Here is a 23,030-nt window from a genome sequence, read left to right on the forward strand (position 1 = left end):
TTATTTAGTTTTCATCATATGATGCTCCTTTTATTTAAAAAATACTCATGATATCTCTTATTTAAATATCACTTTTATTCTCTATTATATTTTTATTTTTAATTATCTAAACCGATTCCTCAAATTGATTTAGATCGACTCACTTAATCAATCATCTTCTTCCTCCTTTCGTCTAAACCTTTTTCACATTCTCTCATCTCTCCTTAACCCTTTCCTTTTCATCCATTTTAATTCTTTCACCTATTATCTCTTCTTATCTTCTTCTCATATACCTCTTTTCTTCTTTCATCTTCCTCTCGTAAAGACAATAATAATAAAAGAACAACAATAACGAGGTGGTAGCTGAAAGATGATAGATTAGAGGAGCAAGAAAAAAAAAATAAAGAAGGTCAAATCAGATCAATCCGAAGGATCAAGTATATTTATTCATTTATTAAAAACAAGACATCCCAGTCTAAATTCTCAAAGTTAGTATTATTTTTGATAAATTATCATAAAAATAATTTTATATTATTAATTTTAATATAAAATATAATAATAACACATTTTGAATGATATAACAATAATGAAATAAATCAACAAAATATAAATACTAAATGATAGAATAATTATCACTTATTTTAATAATTTAATAATTTAATATATTAATATTATTTATTATAAAAGTAGTAGTATAATATATATAATTTTAATCATAGCAAGGTCACCGACTTTGTAGCTTTGTTAAGATGGATTTATAGTACATAAATAGTTGAATAGAATAATATATGTAGATATTGTGGTGGATTATTGTATATGTTAATTACATTAGTCTGCAGTTAAATAAACATAAAAAAATGTGTACGTGTCCCCACCGTTGTCGTTTCAAGTCGTCAATTGTCCGGACCTAATTGGAGCTCAACCAGTGGAGCCGAGCCGAGCCGAGACCTCGGTCTGACGTTCGAATGGCGTATGAACAGGAGCAACGCGGACTCGGGAGTCCTCCATCCAGCCTCCTTTATAAGGGCCGCTCGTGTCTCCGAGTTCAACCCTCCCTCCCAACCTCCTCTCTTCGCTCGGCAAAGCCCTAACCCATCGTCCAGCCGTCCGACGCAACTCACCTGTTTCGCGAGCTGCCGACTTGTCTCGCCGGTCACCGGTACGCGATCTTCCCTCTCTCTATTCGTTTGGTCTTGAAGGTAACTATCCTGTCGTCGTCTATTTTTTTTCCTTTCATGTTTATCACCGTCCTTTTCTTGACGATTATTGCGTGCAAGACGACGCCATTGGTTGCAAAATGTTAGAAATCGTTTTCCTGCATATCCGTTTTTTCTTTCTTTCGTTGATTTCAAGAATTAAACGTCTTGCGAGTTTGGTGCAACCTATTCCTCGTCCCTTTTATGTTACTGGATCTTTTTGGTGGTCGGATGTCCAATAGATCGCAGTTTCTCGGATATTTAAGATCAAGTCTTGAATTTTTTAAAAGAATTTGAAGATTCTATCTAAAGTCATGCCTGTTTCAGTGTTTCATTCTCGGGTCTAATGTGAAACTCCATATGAGCTGACGCCGTTGACGCAGGAATTTTGTTACGATGGATACAGATTCAAGCACACCCACAGAATCAGGTCTTTCATGTGCTCGGTGTGGCAAACCAGCTTATCTTCAGTATGTTCTCTAACATACGCCATCATATTATTAGAAGTATATGACATATGCTGATTACTGTTTCCATAATTTTTTTCTTAGTTTAGAAGTTGGAAATTCGAGTTACTTGGTGACATGCCATATAATTTGCATCTCTGTCTACCATTGTCACAAAAGGGAAGGTATAGATGCCTACGCTACAATTCGTGAACGTTATTGATACAGTGCATGAATGTATTATGGCAAAATGACCAGTGAGGAGATTGCCATTGGCACAATGAATTTCTCAAGTCAATCCAAATGAGCTAATGTCTAATAATTTTCTAATTCTTGAATCACAGTGGATTTTTGTCCATCTGCTTGTTTTAAGTAAATCATGATCTGGTGAAGATATACATGGAGCAGCAAGCATTTTGATGAATTATTGTATGTCTTATACTATTTAAGAGGATAATAATGCTTATTCCCAGAAGCATACTTTCGTATTCGCTGTCCATTCATGTTCTAGAGCTTACTTTAAAAGATCTAAGAAAAGAAAAACCAATTCCCAGAAGCTTTTAGTTGTGTGATACAAAAGGTGGAAATAATTGATTACTTGAAATAATATGAGGTGTCAAGCCTTCGGGTAAAACTTGTTATTAAATATAACTATGTATAAGCAATATTGAGTGTTTCGTTATTGTTGCGGTTTGAATTTTTTTTATTGTTGTGGTCAACGAGTTTAAAGAAATGTTATACAGCAAGTTTTGTGGGTTTGAGGACTATTATGCAGATGTGAAAAAAACTGAGGGACTAATTTGCGCATATGAAACATTTTGGGGATTGGTGTTAAGAGAATCCTTCTCTGTCTTTATGTTTTACATTCATTTAACTTGTAGTCCACTTATATTACATGTTCTTATATGCCGATGCTATTCTTCGCTTATGTCCTGTGCTTTTGATATACACCTTTTTTTTTATAAAAAATCATCAGGCACTAATGGTATGTGAATACACATGAGTATTAATAAAAAAAAAAAGATCCCAGAGTAACCCTGCACCCATTGGTGAGCCCACATATGGGTCCTAGCAAAATTAGGCAATGAGTGGGTCAAGCTACTGTTTATTAATATGCACTATTCTATGCCTTTTATGCAGATGTCCCAAATGTGTAGAGCTAAAGCTGCCTCAAGAAGGTTCTACATTCTGGTTTGTTATGCTTACGTGTCTTGGGTTTTATTAACTCCTTGCTAGTTTACACTTATTTAAAAATATTTGGAGAGAGGTGATTAACAATATAATCCTGCACGGAAAGTTTTGAAATTATACATACCATTTTGAACACTGCAACATTCTAGGATCTGGAACTTATGATATGGAATTTCATGTTTTACTTCAAAACAAAACTAAGCCTGTGCCATGCATATGGCAAGTTGGTCTTAAACCAGATGCATGGATGCTCTTGGATACCTATCTTTACTAATTTCATTGCCAAAAATTTAGTACCTATACATCTGCCAGTAGAATTTTTTTTTTCTCAGAAGGGCTGTAGTTTTATATTGACATATGATTTGTTTTGCCCTTGCCATGACTTTTCTTGGAACTGTCAACTGTATTATAAAATCTTTGTTGATGGTCTATTTTAGGTTTGCGTTATTTGTGATATGATTTGTTTTGCCCTCACCCTTGCCATGTCAACTTTATTATGAAGCCTGTGTCATGATTTTCCTTGATATTTATCTATTTTCCTCTTTCTTCTCTTCTAACTCATTTTGTAGCATGGAAGTTTTTTTCTTTAGAGAACTATCTGCTTGCAGCACGCAGGATTGCTTTAAAATTTCATGGAGCTCTCACAAGTTGGTGCATCCGAAATCAAAGTTAGCAAATGTTAGAAGTGCACATTCTGAACAATCTCTAGATGGTTGGCTATATTGCTTAAAGAATGGCCAAGCTCGAACATCTAAGCTTCCTCATTTTGGTTGGACAGGGTACAATTGTCATAAGAATCATTATATCTGCTGCTTGTTTTTCCTCCTTGAATGGAAATGTGCTAATCTTACTATCCATGCATGTGAAAATACTAAATTCATGGAGCTGTTTTTGTTGGCATCCTTAATAAAAGCAAAGTAAATATGCCAAGTTGGTTGAGTATGATGCTACAAGACGACACCTTACTCATTAGTTGATTCCATACCAATCTATAACGACACAAAATAGTGAGAAATAGGAAATTTAAATGATCAATAGGGTGCCTGTCTTCAGAAATATTGCAAGATTAGCTTCAACTCAATCTACATTGTCTTTGAATTCGAAGAAAAGGCTTCTTGGTCCTGCTTTTTAACTTGATGTTTCGTATCGTCATTAAGCTCGTCACTAATCCTCCCCCTGATTTTCTTTCTAGTACTCAAGGTACTTTTTTTTTTTTTTTAAAAGAAGAAGAATCTGTTAGGATTTCATACTCCTGTCGAGGAAAGATACATTGTCTTTGGTAATTACTTGACCACAAAGCAGTGAAGAAACAATGTTATGACCCTGATGTTTCTATCATCCCGCATTTACCAAATGATCATCACCATGTAATTCACATTGATGACTCTGATGTTTCGGTCGTGTTGCATTGTTCATGACAAAGGACATAACGTCCATTTAAATTAGAAGATCTTTAGTTGGATGGGGCCTTTAGTATGTGCATTTTGGGTCTCTTTTTATGCATATGTCTAGAGACTTGAGGATCTGGCCTTAGGGAAATTGGAGTCTCAGTATTTTCATTATACATGAAGAGTTTATTTCAATGTTTTTAATTTAAGGATTCGAAGACATGGATTCAGCTGAATCCTTTTTGAATCTTTCTAATTTCTGTAGTTTCAGCCATAACTGATTAATAATGTCATTTCTGGCTGCTTCAAGTGGTTCTGCGTTTGATATGAGTGGCCTTTAAACCTTGCACTTTATTGCCATGTTGCCACAACCTGAGCTTACAGCAATTATTCCTTCGGCTGTTTAGCATCAAAAATGTTAGTGGGTTCGTGCTATATGCTTGCTTGTTTGGAGGGTACATCACTATTCACTAGAGCAGGTTGACTCTCAAGATCAGATCAGAGTTATCTGATTGAAAGTCTTATACTAAAGGCAGTTGCTATATGGCAACAGTGGTTCCTTGGTTAGAAATATGTGGATTTAGCAATCTGCATGGCACTTGATTTGAAACTGTTTATGAAGAAAACTGTTATTTTTGGAGCTTTTTTCCATGTTTGGTGGAGAAAATGTTTATGGAGCTTCACAATTTTTGGCTAAACCTTCAAATTTGTAATTTTCTTGTAGAGCATTAAGGCCGTGCCCAATATCCAAGCGGCGTTTGGTACCAGATGGAGTTGAGAAACCTGATTGGTCTATTGATGTGAGTCCAATTAATTCTCTTGACATGTTGTTCACTAGTTTCCATACTAATTGCCTTCTGGGAAGTTATTTGTGAACAGAAAAGGAGAGTGTCTACATTTTGTTTATTTTTTTGTGCATGTTTATTTAGCTATTTTTATGATGATTTAGGACGATTGAATAGTTGCTGTGACTTTCATGCCATTCTTTAGACAAGGGTATTTATGTTCAAAATATATATACCAGACAAAAGAAGATTGGCCAAATTGTAATTTGTGACTACGCTGGTAGTCCTGCCATAGAACTTTAACTTATTTATGTTAGGCAATCTTGAGTTTGCAGAACATCTCAGGCTTCTTAGTGGAGAACTGGGAATTGATGGGGTGGATGTTAGAAATTTAGAATGTCTTACATTTGTCTCAAGATATCTTAATAATAACAATACTTCTGGAATGGACTTACCCTTTCCTGAGGTGCGCTTTAGGACTATTGGAACAACACATTGTCTGTAGCAAGGCAGAACATTTACCATATATCTAATTATTTTTCCTTAATTTAGTAGGTGCAGATCTGCTTGATGGTATGCATGTAAGCTTCTTTATAACTTGTACAGGAACTGTGCTTGTTGTATTAGCTTTTCAGAGCCATTATTACAGCATACTTTGTACTTATGGAATGAGGAAGGGGAGAAAGCATAATAAGATAAGAGCCGAATGAATTACATTGTGCTTTGCAAAGTAAGCACTCATCCATAGCATGTTGAAATGATGTGCAACCTGTTATATTCACTGGAATTCAGGAACTCAGTCTAGAACAATGCTTTTATTGCGGTGCCTCTGTCACATCTTCCTGAAAGAGTTAAAAAAACAGTTGCCTAAAAATGATTTTATATGGATGTAAAGATTGTTCGGCATGCTTTGTATCTGCTTGCTCCTGATTGATTAACCAGTACAGTATTGCTTATGTAATTGGGATTTTTGAGCATACCAAAACAAGGTGCTGCACAGCAACAGGAGTGACAAAAAATAAATAAAAGATAAAATGGTTAGAAAATAAAAAGCTGGAGGGATGAGAGGAGGGCATGTAGATATTTAGGACCACTAATACATATTGTTCTTCCCTTAATCTCTTATGCAATTACACTTTGAGAGTCAGGCCAAGGATCTTACAAAAAAAAATTCATTGTACCATGATCTATCTGAAGAAATTCTGACATCCTCTGAGTTCCTTTTATGTGCCTTTCTGCAGCCAATTGTAAATTTGAGTAGAATCTTACTATTTTATGTAAATGTTGGCAGGGTATCCCCAAGACTGAGCTCAATAGTGACTTGCAGAATATTGTGGAGGTAGGCATGATTCATCTGTCGGATCCATTATCAAACATTCTCACAAAACTAATCTGACATTTTCTTGGTTTGAATTTCAAAGATCAAGACGCCAGAGCAAATTGAACTAATGAGAGAAACATGCCGAGTAAGTATATCATACCCAAAGTTTTCATGTGGTTTTCTCTTTCTTCGTGGTTGTGGGTTGTTCTTTTCTAGAGATAGAGTTTAAGGGTTCAATTCAGCCAAGCTTTGGTAGAGCCTAAATTTGATTTAGTCTTGACCTGGCTAAGATTTCGTATATCAATCACTAGGATCAATGTGAGGATGAGCAGAGTCAAAGTTCATTCCATTAATGGACTAAGTTGGTGCCTCGACCTTGGTGCTTGATTTCGCTTTATTGCTTTCTGGTGTGAACCTGGAACCTCAAATGCAGTCACCACAGGTCTGGCTTAACCAGCATATTGATTATTGACATCCTCTGGATTTAAATTTTGGGTCAATGAATTACATTTTATTTTGAACTGCAATAGTAGGCAGTTAGATGGTGATTGTAGAACAAGACATTTATTGCTGTGACATATATTTTTTGCTTCTGTGGGCTGAGGTTCTGCAGTACCAATCAACTATAGTTGTTTCAAATAAGGTTCGCAGTTCAGTTACTGGACCTATGCTGGTCCATGGCTAGACCAGTACGGCCTCCTATCCGTTCTGGCATACCATGTGTCAGTATGTCAGAATGTACCACAAACTGATTGAGGGAGGAAGAGGAGGGGAGGAAGAAGGAAGAGAAAGCAAAGGAAGAAGAAAGCAGAAGAAGAAGAGGGAGGAGGAGGAGGAAGAGGAGGGGAGGAAGAAGGTAGAGAAAGCAGAGGAAGAAGGAAGTAGAAGAAGAAGAGGGAGGAGGAGGAGGAGGAGGAGGGGAGGAAGAAGGAAACAGAAGAAGAAGAGGGAGGAGGAGGAAGCATACCCAAAATCATGTCGGCGGTGCATGGTGGGTGGTGGAGGAAGAGGGAGTTGCGAGCCCTAATTATGGCTTCTTTCTCTTTGAACAAATTTTTTTTGGTTAATTGACCAGATCAGACGGTCCGAAATAGGGGCGGTCCGTGTCTCGGTTTGGGCTCAAACTTGTAAATTTTGCCTGGTATAAACCAAACCGGGTGAAATTGCCACCACTGATTTTAAATGGACTTATGGTTGTTGTCGGTTGTTCACTCTAGCTTCCACTAGTTTTTTTACAGGTTGGCTGGGTTGATATGGGCCCATGATAAAGTTGATGTAACTATTTATTTGTTGGCTACATATTGCAGGAGAGTAAGGGAAAATAGATGGAATGGTGGAGGTTGGTTTCTAAAGGACTGCACCAAGAAGGCTGTAGCATGAATAGAAAATATGAGAAAACAAAGTAGTAGGATTTTAATTCATATTTGCCATTAATCAAATTTGAGAGAATAATCTTTTGTGGAAAAATTCTAGTCTTCAGTTGGTATGCATTTTAATTTTTTTCTTGATAAAAGAAATTATGGAAGTGGAAAGGTATCTCAAATCGACATGACCAATACATTTATACATATTTTCTTTAACCTACCAAACAGAAACCATAACAAAGGGTTCTTTTTCTAGGTAAATATTGTTTTCCATTTTATTTCGTGCAAAATAAATTCTTATCTGCATCTTGTTAATTTCTGATAATAATCATGCAATTATAAAGGGCATACATAGCGCATGAGGCTCCCGCCAACACGGGGTGTTGGGAGGGTTAATGTACGTAGTCTTATTTTTAAATATTTAAAAAGATTGCTTTCGTGACTCGAACCCTAGTGTCTCCCAGGTCATAAAGGAACAACCTTACTGTTGTACCAAGGCCAGTCCTTAATAATCATGCAATCATGTGTTGCTTTAATATATGCAAGAACAAACACTTATATCAGCATTATCTCTGTTTTTTTATTATATCTTCACAATCATCAGATTGCTAGGGAGGTTTTAGATGCCGCTGCTTGTATCATCCGACCGGGAATTACCACAGATGAAATTGATGAGGTTGTTCATCAGGCAACAATTGCTGCTGGTAAGTTATCCCTAGTTTTGCATGAAAATTGTCAGGAGCACCTGTATGACTACTGTTAATCTTGTAGCATATTTGGTCACCATTGGTTTAGGATATCCGTTTGTGCAATATAATTTGCTGTAGTTTATTTGAAAATATATGTATGATCTTATTGATCGGATTTCTTGTCATTGTATGTGTAATGGCCTATTGGAAACTTTTCTTTATGTGTTCTAATATAGTCTTATACTTGGAGGTATATAACACTCAAATTCTAAAAGGAAGATACCACAACTTATAACAAAAAACCAAATGGCTTTATCCTTTTCTTGTCTCCCACTTGGGCTCTACTTTGGTTGATTTGAAGGCAAGAGAATGCTTATAATTTTCTGTGACTTTTAATGTGATCTAAGCCATTAAATCACACAAAGATACTGTTGAACTTTTTTGCGTGTGATTGCCATATAAGTGAACATGCATTGTATGGTTAAAGGCCCATTTATACAAACATACATTGACATTCATGAAGATGCATATGTTTAGTAATTTTTGAAGCCTTATTAATTATTCTGGTAACACTGGAAATTGACCTGCGATTGCTGGTATGTATTGAGCAGTCATCTAAGTTTGCATAATCTGCCTCTCCAATTTTTTTTCCAGGTCTTCAATTGAAGGTGACGAGTGATTTTATTTTATATTGAGATTTTAAATATAAAATTTTAATATATTTAGGGCGGGCTTTGATACAACAGTAAGGTTGTTCCTTTACAATCTGAGAGACCAGGGTTCAAGTTACGGAAACAATCTCTTTAAATATTTAAAGGTAAGGCTGCATACATTGATCCTCATTGGCAGGTATATATAATATGCATTGGGCACACCTTTATTGAGATTTTAAATAGCCATGCCATGTCAGTCTGTATATGTAATATGCATATCAGAGTTTTCAATTTGGGAAGGGAACTAAAAAAAGGCACATAGGAAGACATAATTCTGATTGATTTTGTGTACAATTATGATACAGTAAAAGTGGAATCACAGAAACTAAAAGGGTTTGCATCTCATTATCAAGGATCACCCTTTTACGAATGCTTATCCAATATGCAGATGTATATCTAAGATAATTTTATGAAAGTTGATGCTACAGTTCAAGTAACATTGCTTTCTTGTATTCTTTCTGTGTTCAAGTTACTATATAGTTGTTTGAATTTTATCTCTCTTTGTTTATGCATGCGGACATTTTTTTAATATTTCAATTTTTCTTTACTGATATTCATATAAATAATGGTAGTTTTAATCTCTTGTTTCCTTTCTCAGGAGGGTACCCATCCCCATTAAACTATCATTTCTTTCCAAAGTCCTGCTGCACGTAGGTTTTTTTTCCAATACACCTCATATTATCATTACATCACCAAAATCTCATTGCTGCAATGCTGAAACTCTAGGTTATGCAAATCTACAGGTCTGTCAATGAAGTTATCTGCCATGGAATCCCAGATGCAAGGTGCATATTTTATTGTGATGTACTTTTTTCAAGTGATGGTGTCCAATTTGCCTTTCATTACCTTGCATCTACATCAGACTTGATAAAAAAAATTAGCATTTTTTCAAAAAAAAAGAGAAAATTTTAAGATGACAATATCAGTTTATTAACATCCACAGCAAGTTCACTGTAAGAGAAGGAAACCAAATGATCTAGTTTATGTAATATTAGCATGTTTAAGTCAAAATTGACTGGCAGAAAAAGGACTTCTCTCTTATCTTGAGCATCTGGCCTTTTTTATTCTTTTTTCCTCTTTGATGGTTAAACTGCTAGTTCACTAGTTTCAAGACATTGCTGACAACCTTTAGATAAGCAAAAAGTCGAGTGTGATTGCCCTTTAGTTGAACTCTCTGATTTCATTATGTTATGCTGGCACGTCTTTTGTATGTATCATTTTTAATCTGCTATTATAGATCATCAAACTCAAATATATTTTCACTCAGATTTTAAAAGATCATGATTTTGTAATTTTGACAAAGAATTATGATTTATGGCATTTAATTTTGTAATTAAGATTTTAAAAGATCTGCAACAGAAAAATGAACTTTCTAGTGCTTACTGTAAAGGAAGTAGAATGATTTATGGCATTTAAGTTAATGCATTGCTGAAGTTGCGTAATTAAAATTAAATGAAACGTTTGACTGCCTTCTGAGACAATATACTGCTCGACTTTAGTCGTGTAGATGAGTAGGTGGGTTTTATACTATCCTTTCCACCTAGTACTATTGATATTACTCACTTTACAGTTCCCTGTTCTTTCAGAGACTGCAATTAGATGTCTAAATGTAAAGTTCATTTGCTGCATACTTTTTTATTACTCGTTGGTTTTTTTCTTGTGTCATACAATTTAATCAGCAGAAGGTAGAATTATGCTGTTTATCATGTTGCAGGAAACTCAAAGATGGTGACATTGTCAATGTTGATGTAACTGTATATTACAAAGGCGTCCATGGTGAGGTATCTGATACTCTATTTTGTTAGCTTTCTTTGTTGTCATCATTTTTAATTCTTTTGGATTTAAATATGTAGGTGATCTAAATGAAACTTTTTTTGTTGGGGAAGTGGATGAAGCTTCTCAGCAGCTTGTTCGTTGCACATATGAGTGCTTGGAGAAAGCTATTTCTATAGGTTATTTTTAAATATCTAATTGATAACTGTCATGGTTCCTTTGCAATGTTGCTTGCTACGGAATTTCATCCATATATTATGTTCTCTTTGATTAGCTCCTCTTGACTGTTTAATTAGATTAATGTCATGTCTATTTGTGAAAATATCTGAACTTTCTTGGTTCTCAAGCTCAGTTAAACCTGGGGTTCGATACCGTGAGGTTGGTGAAGTTATTAGTCGTCATGCAACAATGTCAGGCTTCTCTGTGGTAAGTTGTGATGTAAGATGCATCCTGTTCTCGACTTAAACAAATGACATGTAATGTTTGGGATGCAGGTGAAATCTTACTGTGGACATGGCATCGGAGAGTTATTTCACTGCGCCCCAAATATTCCTCATTATGGAAGTATCCTTGCTACTAGTCTTTAAGAAATAAAGCACAATATTTTAAAAATTTTGGTTAGGTTTGGTTTGCAATCCTACATGTTAAATAGAAAGATGGAGAATTGCAACTCTAGAAACCAGGCCTCAGATAAAAACTTGGTCATGCTAATTGTCGACCAGAGTTTCTTAACTACAGTCTAGTACTGTTGGTAAATGGTGCTGGTGCCTTAACACTTAAATAGGAAACAAAGCAGTCGGTATCATGAAAGCTGGACAAACTTTTACAATAGAGCCAATGATAAATGCAGGTAACTAATTAGTATTTGTGTTTGCTCAACACCCTTTGTTACTAATATGCTTCAGCTTTTCACTCAGGAGTATGGCGTGACCGGTTGTGGCCTGATGGATGGACTGCAGTTACTGCAGATGGTAAACGAAGTGCTCAATTTGAGCACACACTTCTGGTGAGTAGATCCTTTACACTGTTGGCTGTTATCAATTTGCATGATGATCTGATCTACTAATAATCTTCAACATTATCATCATATGCTTACGCATTAGTTATGCCGTCCAGGTAACAGAGACAGGGGTTGAGGTTTTAACAGCACGGGTGCCCTCATCACCTGATGTCTTCCCTTGGTTAAAGTTAAACCACCCTTAACCATGTTTGGTTCTGCTATGGGCTGCTTTTCCTGGAGCCAGTCAAGCCAATTGTTCAATTTGGTGATTTATCTTGATGTTATGCATACGTAAACAATTTTTTTACACAGTAATGGTTGTCTTTTGCGTTGACAATGTGAAATCTTTTTACTCAGAATCAACAGGCTGTTGTGCATCTCAACCTTTGGCCCGCCAGACGTCACATCCATATCCCATGGTTTGATATATAAAAGGGGTAATTTTCTTGATGAATATTTTATAGATGAGGTGAACTTGATGAATATTTATTGTTCTGCGGTGAACCGAATCTTATAAAAATATTATAACACAGTATTTTTATTTTTACCAAATTTTGAAGGAATATTATGTTTTAATGCAGTTTTTAATATTATCAAAAAATATTATAGTATAGTATTTTTTAATAAATTTTATAAGAATATTATGTTTATAGTATTTTTATAATGCATTATGGTGCTTTCAACAATATTAGTAAAACACTAACACGGTACGAAAATATTGTAACACAGTTAATTTTATTTTCAATAATATTAAAAAACATGTATAAAAATATTGAAACATATTATCTGTTTCCTATGTTATAATATTTTTTTGATATTACTAAAAATACTATAATGCAACTTAAAAATATTATAGTTGGATTGAGATATCCATAAAAAAAAAAAGGAAAGAGATAGACGATTGGGGAATTTTACATAATAAGTTAAAAGGAGTGTTAGGAAATTTAAAATAGAGGGTGCTTTTCTGAAAAATCTAAAACGATATATTTTTTTTGAGAATTCATTCAAAACAATATAAAAAAAATTATGACAACCATATATAATAATATAACGAAATATAAGCAAAAAATAGTAAAAATGTAACATAATAATTTACTTAATCTTAGCATGATTTGAATTGCAAAGCAAACGCCCCTTAACGTCGTCGTCTATATCGAATTTGGCATATCAAATATTTATTATAAGATCTTGACAGTTTATCCAAAGGTTATATATATTCAAATTTTTGATCTTTAAAAAGAAAAGAAAAAAGCGCCTGGGCCCATTACCTGCTGTATCGAGCACCCATGAGTTCGCCGTCCAGGCTGTCTGGCTCCTGGGAACGTTCCAGAACCAGAGAGAACGCTCCGACGGCGACTTCATAAGCCCCATCTTTCCTCCTCCTCCTCCTCCTCCTCCTCTCACTCCCTTCTCCATGCGAAACCAATTCTAACCCATCGACAGCCGTTCTCCACCTCGTTCCCTCCTCCATGGCCGAGGAAGCCAAAGCCAAGGGCAACGCTGCCTTCGCTGCCGGCCGCTTCGACGACGCTATCCGCCACTTCTCCGAGGCCATCGACCTCGCCCCCACCAACCACGTCCTCTACTCCAACCGCTCCGCTGCCTATGCCTCCCTCCAGCGCTATGAAGCCGCCCTCGCCGACGCCCGCAAGACCGTCGAGCTCAAGCCTGACTGGGCCAAGGGCTACGGCCGCCTCGGCGCCGCCCATCTCGGCCTCGGCGACGCTGGCCAGGCCGTCTCCGCCTACGAGAAGGGCCTCGAGCTCGATCCCGCCAACGAGGCCCTTAAGGTCGGCCTCTCCGACGCTCGGGCCACCGCCGCTCGGTCCCGGGCCCCCCCGCCGCAGGGGGCGTCCCCCTTCGGCAAGATCTTCCAGGGGCCGGAACTGTGGGCGAAGCTGACGGCCGATCCGACCACCAGAGAATACCTTCAGCAGCCGGATTTTGTCAAGATGATCCAGGATATCCAGAAGAACCCTAACAACATCAACATGTACCTTTCGGATCCGAGGATGATGCAGGTGATCGGGGTTCTTCTCAATGTGAAAATGAGGGGCCCCACGGATGAGATGGCGAGCGAATCTCCCCAGCCAGAGCAGGAGAAACCACAGCCGGAGCCAGCGAAGAAGGCACCGCAACCGGAGCCAGAGCCGGAGCCCATGGAGGTGCCGGAAGAGGCGAAGGATGGTAAGGAGAGGAAGGCCAAAGCGCAGAAGGAGAAAGAGGCAGGCAATGCTGCTTACAAGAAAAAAGATTTTGAGACGGCAATTCAGCATTATACTCGAGCAATGGAGCTGGACGATGGAGACATCTCTTACCTCACTAATAGAGCTGCTGTTTACCTGGAGATGGGAAAGGTGACTAGCTCACTTGGTCTTTTTCACTTTTCTGAGAACATTGAAATGCTCATTCAAATTATTGAATCCTGTAGAGGCTTTATTTCCATTGATATTGTATTGCCAATTATTTGCTTTTGTTTGTTTTCTTTGCACTTAATATTGTGCATGAGATTTTCTGTTGGCACTAATATTGGCTATCCACTTTTGAAATTTCAAGTTGAATGTGTGAAATGCTGATAGATACCATTGATTAATTGATTGCTAGCTTTACACTATCTTGCTTTATAAGTTAGCAGCAGTGGTTGCATGGTTGTAGAAGTAAAAGCTTATGTCTGCAAGGATTATTAGTCCTGTACGTATCTAGGTTGAGCTTTGAGGTTGACATAAAGCCTTTGCATCTGAAGTCTTGAAAGTTTGTAGTTGTTGGTGGAAGTCCTGAAGGGAGTAATTATTTTCTTGAAAGTCTTGAAAGTATTATAAGAATTACAGCAGCAGTCAAACTATTGTGACAAATGTATATGATTTATTGTTGTTTCCAAATCACAAATTTCATTGGCTTCTTTAATTGTGCAGAAGGATTACTGGCATCTTTTCTCTCCTTTTTTTCTTGCAAATTTTATTTTATGCATGATAGTTTATTTCTAAACCTTGATACGTCCTATCATCAGCTCTACTTTCTCCCTTTTGCATTCTTCATTCTTCATTATTATATTTGAATTGGCGAGCAATCTTATTAGTGCCTTTGTACACTCACTCAATGTCAAAGATTAGATCTTTGTCAAGATTTTATTATTACATGTGGCTTTTGGTGTGTGTTTTTTTGTCTTTCCTGTTTAATCAAGACAATTAAGTAATGGATTGAAGAAACCTTGATTTTCTGATATCCGTTTAGTAGGTTTATAGACCAAGTTGTGTTTTTTTTTACATTTAGTTACTGTTATCAACTTATCTGTGACTGGCAGTATGAAGAATGCATAAAGGATTGTGATAAAGCTGTTGAGCACGGCAGAGAGCTTCATTCTGACTTCAAAATGATAGCAAGGGCATTGACCAGGAAAGGGACTGCACTTGTTAAACTTGCCAAATGCTCCAAGGACTATGAACCTGCAATCGAGACATTCCAGAAGGCCCTGACCGAGCACCGTAACCCTGACACTTTGAAAAAGCTTAATGATGCTGAGAGGGCAAAGAAAGAATTAGAGCAACAAGAATATTTTGATCCGAACATAGCCGATGAGGAACGTGAGAAAGGTATTGTTCTTCCATTTTTAATATGTTTATGATCTATATTTTTATCTATGGCCTTCTAGGAGTATACTGTTCTTCAATTTGTTTTCCCTAGTTCTTTTCTTCATATGTATGCTTAAATTTAGTTAATTCTTACCATAGTTGAGCATTGAGCTTGTGATGGTCCATGAGCTCTTGAGGAAGGATGTAGAGTGTAACTTTGCACCATTCTTCCATCTATCTGTTGCTTCTCTATCTGAATCAATGATTTAAAAAGCGTTAGGCACCAAAAGGCGTCAAGGTCCAAAAACGCCCGAGGCGCTAGGCGCTCGCCCGAGCGAAACGAGGCGCTAAAATATAAAAATATATAATATAATTAATAAATATAATTATTTAAAATTTTAAATAAAAATATGTTATTAAATTAAGAAAATCTAAGATACAAAATCACAATGTCACATTAACAAAAAGTTTCAAATAAATAAAACTTAACAGTATTAAAATCAAAATAATATATTAGTAATCTATTAATAGTATTGAAAATTAATCATTTCAAATAAACTTAATAATATTAACAGTATACAGTATACGTATACTGTTAAAAGGAAGTGTAAAGGGGTGCTGAGCCTACTGACTGAGAAAAGAGGAAGCGTCAGCGGCGACAGCGATAGCGGCGAGCGGCGACAGTGGCAGCGGGAGGCGCGAACGGCGACAGCGGCAGCGTTTGCGAGCAGCGACAGCGGCGAGCAGCGGGATCGGGATCGGCAGCGGCGAGGGTTAGGGTTCGGTTGTCACTTATATCAGTTTTAGTTGGTTCGATTGAACCAACTAACCATCATAGACCGAACCAGGACCGAACCGGACCTAAAATCCTGGTTCAGTCGCCTTGGTTAACCCGGGCGCTCGCCCGAAGCGCCCAACGCCTGGGCTCGGGCGAGCGCCCAGGCGGCGCCTGTTTGAAGTGTGCCGCCTGGGAGATTAGCAAGGCGCTCGGGCCTCTCCTCGCCCGAGCGCCTAGGCGAGCGCCTGAGCGCCTTTTAAAATCACTGATCTGAATTCTTGTTTATGCATCAGTCTTCTTTAAATTCCTTGACTGGCTGTTGCATAGTTATGCTTGTTATAAATATTCTAGTGCTCGCCTCTTTATCTTGAAATTGAGGTTTATTATCTATTACGTATGCATGTAGCTAAAGCGAGAAATTTCTTTGCCTGTCCAATTTCTAGAGGATCAAGATATCTGAGGAGGAAAATGACTAGAGTCATCCTGACAAGTCATGACATTCGATAGCCACAGTTTGTTTGGTGGGAATTCTCTGATACACCTCTACGCATATCTGAATTGAAAAATGGCCAGTCATCTTTACTGAGTCATAAATAACATATATTGCGGAACAAATTTCACGGCAGTTCCAATCTGGAGTTATTTTTTCTTGATTTATAGGTCTGAATCAGTAAATACTGCAAGTTGTCTTTACCAGTTGATCAAACTACTTGTGTAAACAAACCATTAATTGAAGTTATAAATCTTATGATATTTAAACAAATTGCAGTAAATTCATATTTTTTCTGTGAAGAAAGCTGCAAGTCCTTTAGTTTCTTTATGGAAGTGTACATGTTAGAAGATTCACCACATATTTGTTGGATATCTTGCCTTACTCTCTAACCCCCAATTTATCTTTAGGCTTCTGTATCCACAAAAAGGGTCCATCATATCCTTCACCACTGTGTTTCTGAGCTTCAAGCAGCGTATTTATTGTTGTGTCAACTTGGCATATGTTCTAATTAAAATCCAACACTAGAAAAGTTACAGATGCAGCTTCAGTTTATTTTTGCACTGTCTGATTAGATGAATGGTGACCTTTATTAGCCAAAAATGACAGTTGGTTTATTGATCACTATGCAGGCAATGAGCTTTTCAAGCAGCAGAAGTATCCAGAAGCAGTGCAGCATTATACGGAGGCCTTAAAGAGAAACCCAAAGGATCCAAGGGTACTTTTTGTTCTCATATCTTACTTAAAGATGAACATAAAAAAAAAAAGTAAAAGTGCATAGCTGCAGATCATCTGTCTTTAAGTGGGTTGCAAGTTTTCTTTTACTTTTGCATTATGTTAATAATGGTTCAGCGGCTTGCAAATCTAGGAGCACTGTCTTTTTTCTTAAATCACTTTTATAGTCAGTCGAGTTTCTTCCATGGCAGCTGCAATACTTTGTTCTTGTTTAATCTGTTTGAGTAACAGAATTTGCTTCATTTTGTTTGATAAATGAATATATCTAGTTAATTCATTACTTGTTTTCTTCCGATTGACATTCGATCTGGTACTTCCAAAGGTATACAGCAACAGAGCTGCATGCTACACGAAGCTGGGTGCTTTGCCTGAAGGTCTGAAAGATGCAGAGAAGTGCATCGAGTTAGATCCATCTTTTTCCAAAGGATACACGAGGAAAGGTGCAATCCAGTTCTTTATGAAAGAATATGACAAAGCATTAGAAACATATCAGGAGGGTTTGAAACATGACCCTAACAATCAGGAGCTGATGGATGGCATCAGGAGGTACTTCGTTTTCTGCTAGTCTGCCAGTTTTGCATCAAACTATCATTCTTCTGAAGTTGCTTGATACGATAAATATTGTCTACTTCAATGGTTGCAGTTGCGTCGAACAGATTAATAAAACAAACAGAGGGGAAATCAGTGAAGAGGAATTAAAAGAGAGACAGGTAAGCACATAATCTTCATGTGTAAATGATAAAGTGTCTTTGACTTCTCCTTTGTGATTTGTTGTTCACTCTGTTGTTTTGCAGGCCAAGGCTATGCAGGACCCGGAAATACAAAATATTCTTACAGATCCGGTTATGCGACAGGTATTGTTTGACTTGTTAATAGTTATACTCTTATCTTGTCGCATGTCGCATGTTACCCGTGTGCATGTTGGTTTTCTAATCCCGTTCTTACACGTCTTCCAGGTGTTGATCGACTTCCAGGAGAACCCCAAGGCTGCACAGGATCACCTCAAGAACCCTCAGGTGATGCACAAGATACAAAAGCTTGTGAGCGCAGGGATTGTGCAAATGAGGTAGAAGGTGAAGTTGTGGATGGTTTTCTTGGCGTCGCCTCGCTCTATGATCACATTACTTGTAGTTTGATGATGTCTTTGACAATGTCTTTAAAGATACTTGTCTCAGTGAAGTTCACTTTGTGACTTGTTTGTTTTTATGTTTTTGAGTCTTGTTTTCTATTTTGGGCTAATCGGCATGCAACACATGGAATTTAGACTGCTTATGCGACGATTAATGAACGTCATGGTGGAAAATTTCATAAACTTATAAAATATTTTATTTCCTACGCACTTATTAAAACGTGTTATATATTCTTTTTCATGATCATTTAAAATTTTTAATTATAGGTATTTTTGAATGATATGTTACCAAAATTAGATTCTTTTTGGTTTGATCATCTGATCTATTTTATTTTTTTTTCTTCAGATAAATTTTAAGACTATAATTCTGTGCTTCATTTTTTTTTTCACACTTGCAATAATATTATCTTTTCTTAAGATCTTTATCTACAATAATATTTATACCGATTTTATATTTAACTCTTCTAGTATATTAAAATTTAAAACTAATACTATTAATCTCTTTGGATCTTTCGATTTTTCTTCAAGTCAGTCAGTTTAATTTGATTAGTGCATCTAATAAGCTCTACCATTTTTGTTGAAAGTGTTTTTATATTCTATATTGCTAAACTAGTCCTTACTCCATCGGTCCACAGCGGCAAAGCGAGAATTCTTTGCTTGATGTATGAACATTATCCGATGGGAATCTCTCGGCATCTAAAATTGTTGACGCGAATCTCAAAGGCGTCAATCGAATGCGTGCACCAACGCACGCTGCGGATAACGAGCTCCGGACAGACATCAAACCCGGACGCGTTCGGTTCGAGACTCGACCACGTCCTCGACCAAAAGTTCGGGTCGAACCATGTGCTTTCCGGGTGGGTAAGAACTATCCCCATCTTTCCCTGACCTTCCGATTTTAATCCAACGGTCAATCACACTCCACCACCGGGGGCGTCCCCCATGCAACCATATAACGACAAAGTCAAATCGACTGAGAGCGCGACGCGGTCCCCTCACCTCGCCTAACGCCGCCACGTTGCTCCTTCAGGACTCACGTGACGCATCACCGTTCGCGGTCAACCTGGATCAGCCTCAAGACACTCCACCTTGGCTCGGCTGTCCGCTTCAACCAGGAAACACGCACTCTGCCAATCAACCATCTCATAACGCGATTAAAGATAATTATAATTAAAATAAAATAGGAAAGGAACTGTATTTTTCCCATTATTAATTAAAAATTATGATCTTACCATTAATTAGACGCAGTGCTTTCCCAACCCATATCGTTGGGCGCGAAGCTGTTTGCTGCCTGACACACAGCGAACTGTCAGCGGAGCCATCGAGCGAGAAGAGCTGACGTTGGCTTGAGCGCCTCTATAAATTGAGCTCTCGGGGCGCCCCTCTTTCCGTGGCGCGCTCGGTGGTTCCACGCGGCGAGGAGGATAGCAGAAGGGCGGGAGCGATCGGCGGCGATATTCCTCTTATCGCTGAGTTCTATTGTTGGGAAATCTCTTCTTCTCGTAATCGCTTCCCGGATTTGGGTTTCCGTCGCTGTGAGTCCTTTCAACATTTACCTTATTTAACTAGGGTTTGGGTTTTGTTGGTGGTTAAGCACGCTCGATATGGTTATGTCTAGGTTTTCCGTGCCAGAGATTTACAATTCTCGCAAATTAATTATTAGCAAACAATGATTTTTATTTAATCTTTGTTGGTTTTTGTTCTGATTTTTGTACGTTTGTTCATTTCTCGGCCGTCAGGTAAAAAGGTAAAAAAGGAAAAAAAAAAATCTTTGCCTTAATCCACCGTCGTATCGATAAATATCATAGCTTTGTAGTGGAAATTATTACGTAATGTTTAGATTCTGATATTTGTTTATTCAATTTGTCATAAAAACATAATGAGTTCAGGAAATATTTAAATTTGGTCATTGCTTAGATATTTGATAAGAATGTTGGTTAGATTCATCTCTTTGTTATATGTTATATTCCTCTCCATTGCTGCTGTCTTTCTGCCTTAAGTAAAACTGTTATCGTTCTTGGGTTGCAGTGACCTTGATCCAAGACAGTGCAACGAGAGGACCGGGTCATCCATTAGCTGAGAAATGGAGGTATATGGCAATTCTATGATTGCCGAGCCGAGCAATGTGATTTACTTGACCAGTATTCTTAACAAGGGTGGGCCGGTTCCTAGTCACAAATGTGACAAGAGATGCCAAAATGAGCATGTGTTTGGAAACATGTACCGCTGCAAACTAACAGGATTGACGCACATCTGTGATAAAAATTGTGACCAGAGGATTTTGTACGATAACCATAGTTCTCTCTGCAGAGTGAGCGGGCAGGTTTTCCCTCTTTCGCCAGCAGAAGAACAGGTGGTAAGAGGACTGCGGAGGAAGCTCGAAGTCACGAAAACTGATGGCTGTGCTTTTAAGCGCAGACGAGATGCCCAGCTGCATCCTTCTCCTTTTGAGAGGGCTTTTGCTGCAGTCTCTCCAATATGCAATCAAATTGGAGATGGCATGGATATGAGTTAGAGCTGATTTGGTCCCTCCATCTCCGTTTCCCCCTTTGTTTCTTCTCTTGCCATCTTTCTTTTGGATGGAGTTGAGAACTTTTGTTCTATTATGGGACCTGATATCGTACTATATATGTCATGGGTATGCAGGTAATCTGTAGTAACTTCAAATTCATGTTGCTCTGCTGTAAGTGTTTGAACAATTAATTGGGAGTATAATAATCTTGGGTACCAACTATGGAGGGCTACACCCCCTGAGAGGATTATCTCGTTTGATAAGTTCACACACATAGCTGCATCCTAGACGGTCTTTTTTACTTTCATTGCACTATTTACCTTTTGAGCTTATCATTTTCTATTATCTTGTTCATAATATCATGCATGGTTGATTTGGTTACTCTCTCTCTCTCTCGATCCTAATTAGGTTGTTCTATGAGCTTAACATTCTCTGATACTGTTTTATGAAATTTGATTAAAGATTAATTCTGTTTTTCTTGTAGGTCAGTGTGATGACTTAAAGAGAGGGCCATGCTAATTTCTTCTATATTTCATGCATTCATACTTTTTTTGTTAATAATTGGACTCACTTGATTTTTGCTTATTTCTTATCTTAATTTTTCAGCATATGACATTAATGTTAACTTGAATGGAAGGTTTATACAACGTGAAATAATCACTTTATATGTTGCTAAATTGAGGCGCAGTTTGGTTCTATTTTCTAAATTATCTTTTTATTACTTATCTTTACATGTCTCAACATCTATTATTTTGCAGGTGATTCTAACACTGAGAGATCAGTATATGAAAATTGTTATTCACTGAATTGATTTTAATTTTAATATACAAGGATTCATGGTCCCTAACCTGATATCTCAAATTTTCAGGTGGAAAATGATGACTGCAGTATGAATCTCTAATCATAAGATGTGAAAAGATGATGATTACTCTCTATGAGCTTGGTGGTGAGTTTGGTGCATTGGCTTCTCATTATCCAGTCATTAACAAAGAAATACAATGGGACATCCTTTCAAAGATACTGTTGATCTAGCAAGGAACCTTGCGGCTATCGTCATCGACAGCCATACAAAACCATCCATTGTTTTTCAAGGAGGTTTGTCGCTGCTTTGTGCGACCAAAATCAAACACCAGTCTCCTTCCTGCACGCATCGGGTTGCTTCAGTTAAAAATCATGGGCGGTCATTTTCATTGAAGAATTGGTAAAGCATAAAACTTCTACAATCTGAGGGTGGTCAGACTTATCATGACCACCACCAGCATTTCCACTGTTTGATAGATTGTATATTTATGGTAGCACAATAACATTCTCAAATTTGTACGTCTGTTGCATCCTGTTTTACGGACCAGAGTATTTTTCATTTTTTTGTTGTCTGTATCTTCTGCCAATCTCTTTGTCGGTGAGTAAATTGCTTGTTGCTCCAAGCATCTGCTACATTTCAGATTGTTCAGTTATGCTTTTTTACTTAATTTTTTTGCAATTGTAATAAGCCCCTAGTGAGTGAAAGAGTGTTAAAAGTGCTTCTGATCTTTAGACCGTGAGGACAAATTTCTCACATTGTTTGCCCTTAGTTTGTTTATGTGTTACAATGATTAATTTGTCAGAATGTTGTTGGTTTTTCCCTTGAAAATATGGTCAGTCACTATTCAGCACCGCTTGAGCGGAATATGTATTTACGTCTCTGCTAATAAGCTTGATTTCATACAAGCATGCCTTTCCCATCACAAAATGAAAGATATGTATTTACGTCTCTGCTAATAAGCTTGATGTTCGGATTCTACATGCATGGTTGAGAAACTGGTAAGAAGCTTCATTTTGAGCTGTACCTTCACATCTCTGCAGTCTGTTTTGAGATGTGCAGATCTCTCTTCTTCTAGTTTTATACTCTCATGATCAGATCTTTTCTTTTAGTTTTGTACCTTCATGATTCGATTGAATGTGACAATTGATGTATTTGTTTATGAATCAGAAT

The 23,030-nt window shown here is 37.4% G+C and overlaps 3 protein-coding genes across 15 annotated transcripts; all 3 read left to right on the forward strand.

The window, feature by feature from the left end:
* Nucleotides 1–926: 926 nt before the first annotated feature.
* On the forward strand, nt 927–12,355 carry LOC103993241 (methionine aminopeptidase 1A). 12 transcript variants are annotated; one of them, XR_010498456.1, is made up of 19 exons: nt 927–1,138; nt 1,582–1,645; nt 1,732–1,806; nt 2,762–2,812; nt 3,421–3,591; nt 4,925–5,000; nt 6,277–6,324; nt 6,407–6,451; nt 8,275–8,374; nt 9,671–9,722; nt 9,816–9,857; nt 10,787–10,848; nt 10,926–11,024; nt 11,198–11,271; nt 11,340–11,409; nt 11,630–11,695; nt 11,763–11,851; nt 11,962–12,110; nt 12,203–12,355. XR_010498456.1 is itself a non-coding variant. In XM_065161894.1 (18 exons), the coding sequence occupies exons 1-18, from the start codon at nt 952–954 to the stop codon at nt 12,046–12,048; spliced, it is 1,458 nt and encodes a 485-aa protein (XP_065017966.1). In that variant the 5' UTR covers nt 927–951; the 3' UTR covers nt 12,049–12,204. The 12 variants fall into 12 exon arrangements, 7 of the variants coding, with proteins under 7 accessions (XP_065017966.1, XP_065017968.1, XP_065017969.1 ...); XM_065161894.1 differs by having other exon boundaries at nt 11,962–12,204; XM_065161897.1 differs by having other exon boundaries at nt 1,002–1,138; nt 1,559–1,645; nt 11,962–12,204.
* Nucleotides 12,356–13,134: 779 nt separating this feature from the next.
* Nucleotides 13,135–18,623, forward strand: LOC135645938 (hsp70-Hsp90 organizing protein-like). The gene is made up of 7 exons (XM_065164864.1): nt 13,135–14,202; nt 15,147–15,435; nt 17,315–17,400; nt 17,740–17,963; nt 18,061–18,127; nt 18,212–18,271; nt 18,374–18,623. The coding sequence occupies exons 1-7, from the start codon at nt 13,315–13,317 to the stop codon at nt 18,485–18,487; spliced, it is 1,728 nt and encodes a 575-aa protein (XP_065020936.1). The 5' UTR covers nt 13,135–13,314; the 3' UTR covers nt 18,488–18,623.
* Nucleotides 18,624–19,859: 1,236 nt separating this feature from the next.
* On the forward strand, nt 19,860–22,418 carry LOC135646248 (uncharacterized). 2 transcript variants are annotated; one of them, XR_010499017.1, is made up of 3 exons: nt 19,860–20,081; nt 20,575–21,192; nt 21,927–22,418. XR_010499017.1 is itself a non-coding variant. In XM_065165589.1 (2 exons), exon 2 carries the CDS (start codon nt 20,630–20,632, stop codon nt 21,059–21,061), a length of 432 nt encoding a protein of 143 aa, XP_065021661.1. In that variant the 5' UTR covers nt 19,860–20,081; nt 20,575–20,629; the 3' UTR covers nt 21,062–22,418. The 2 variants fall into 2 exon arrangements, 1 of the variants encoding a protein (XP_065021661.1); XM_065165589.1 differs by having other exon boundaries at nt 20,575–22,418.
* The last annotated feature ends 612 nt before the right edge of the window (nt 22,419–23,030 follow it).

The sequence above is a fragment of the Musa acuminata genome, chromosome BXJ3-8, assembly GCF_036884655.1.
Source record: "Musa acuminata AAA Group cultivar baxijiao chromosome BXJ3-8, Cavendish_Baxijiao_AAA, whole genome shotgun sequence".
Classification (NCBI taxonomy): Eukaryota; Viridiplantae; Streptophyta; class Magnoliopsida; order Zingiberales; family Musaceae; genus Musa; species Musa acuminata.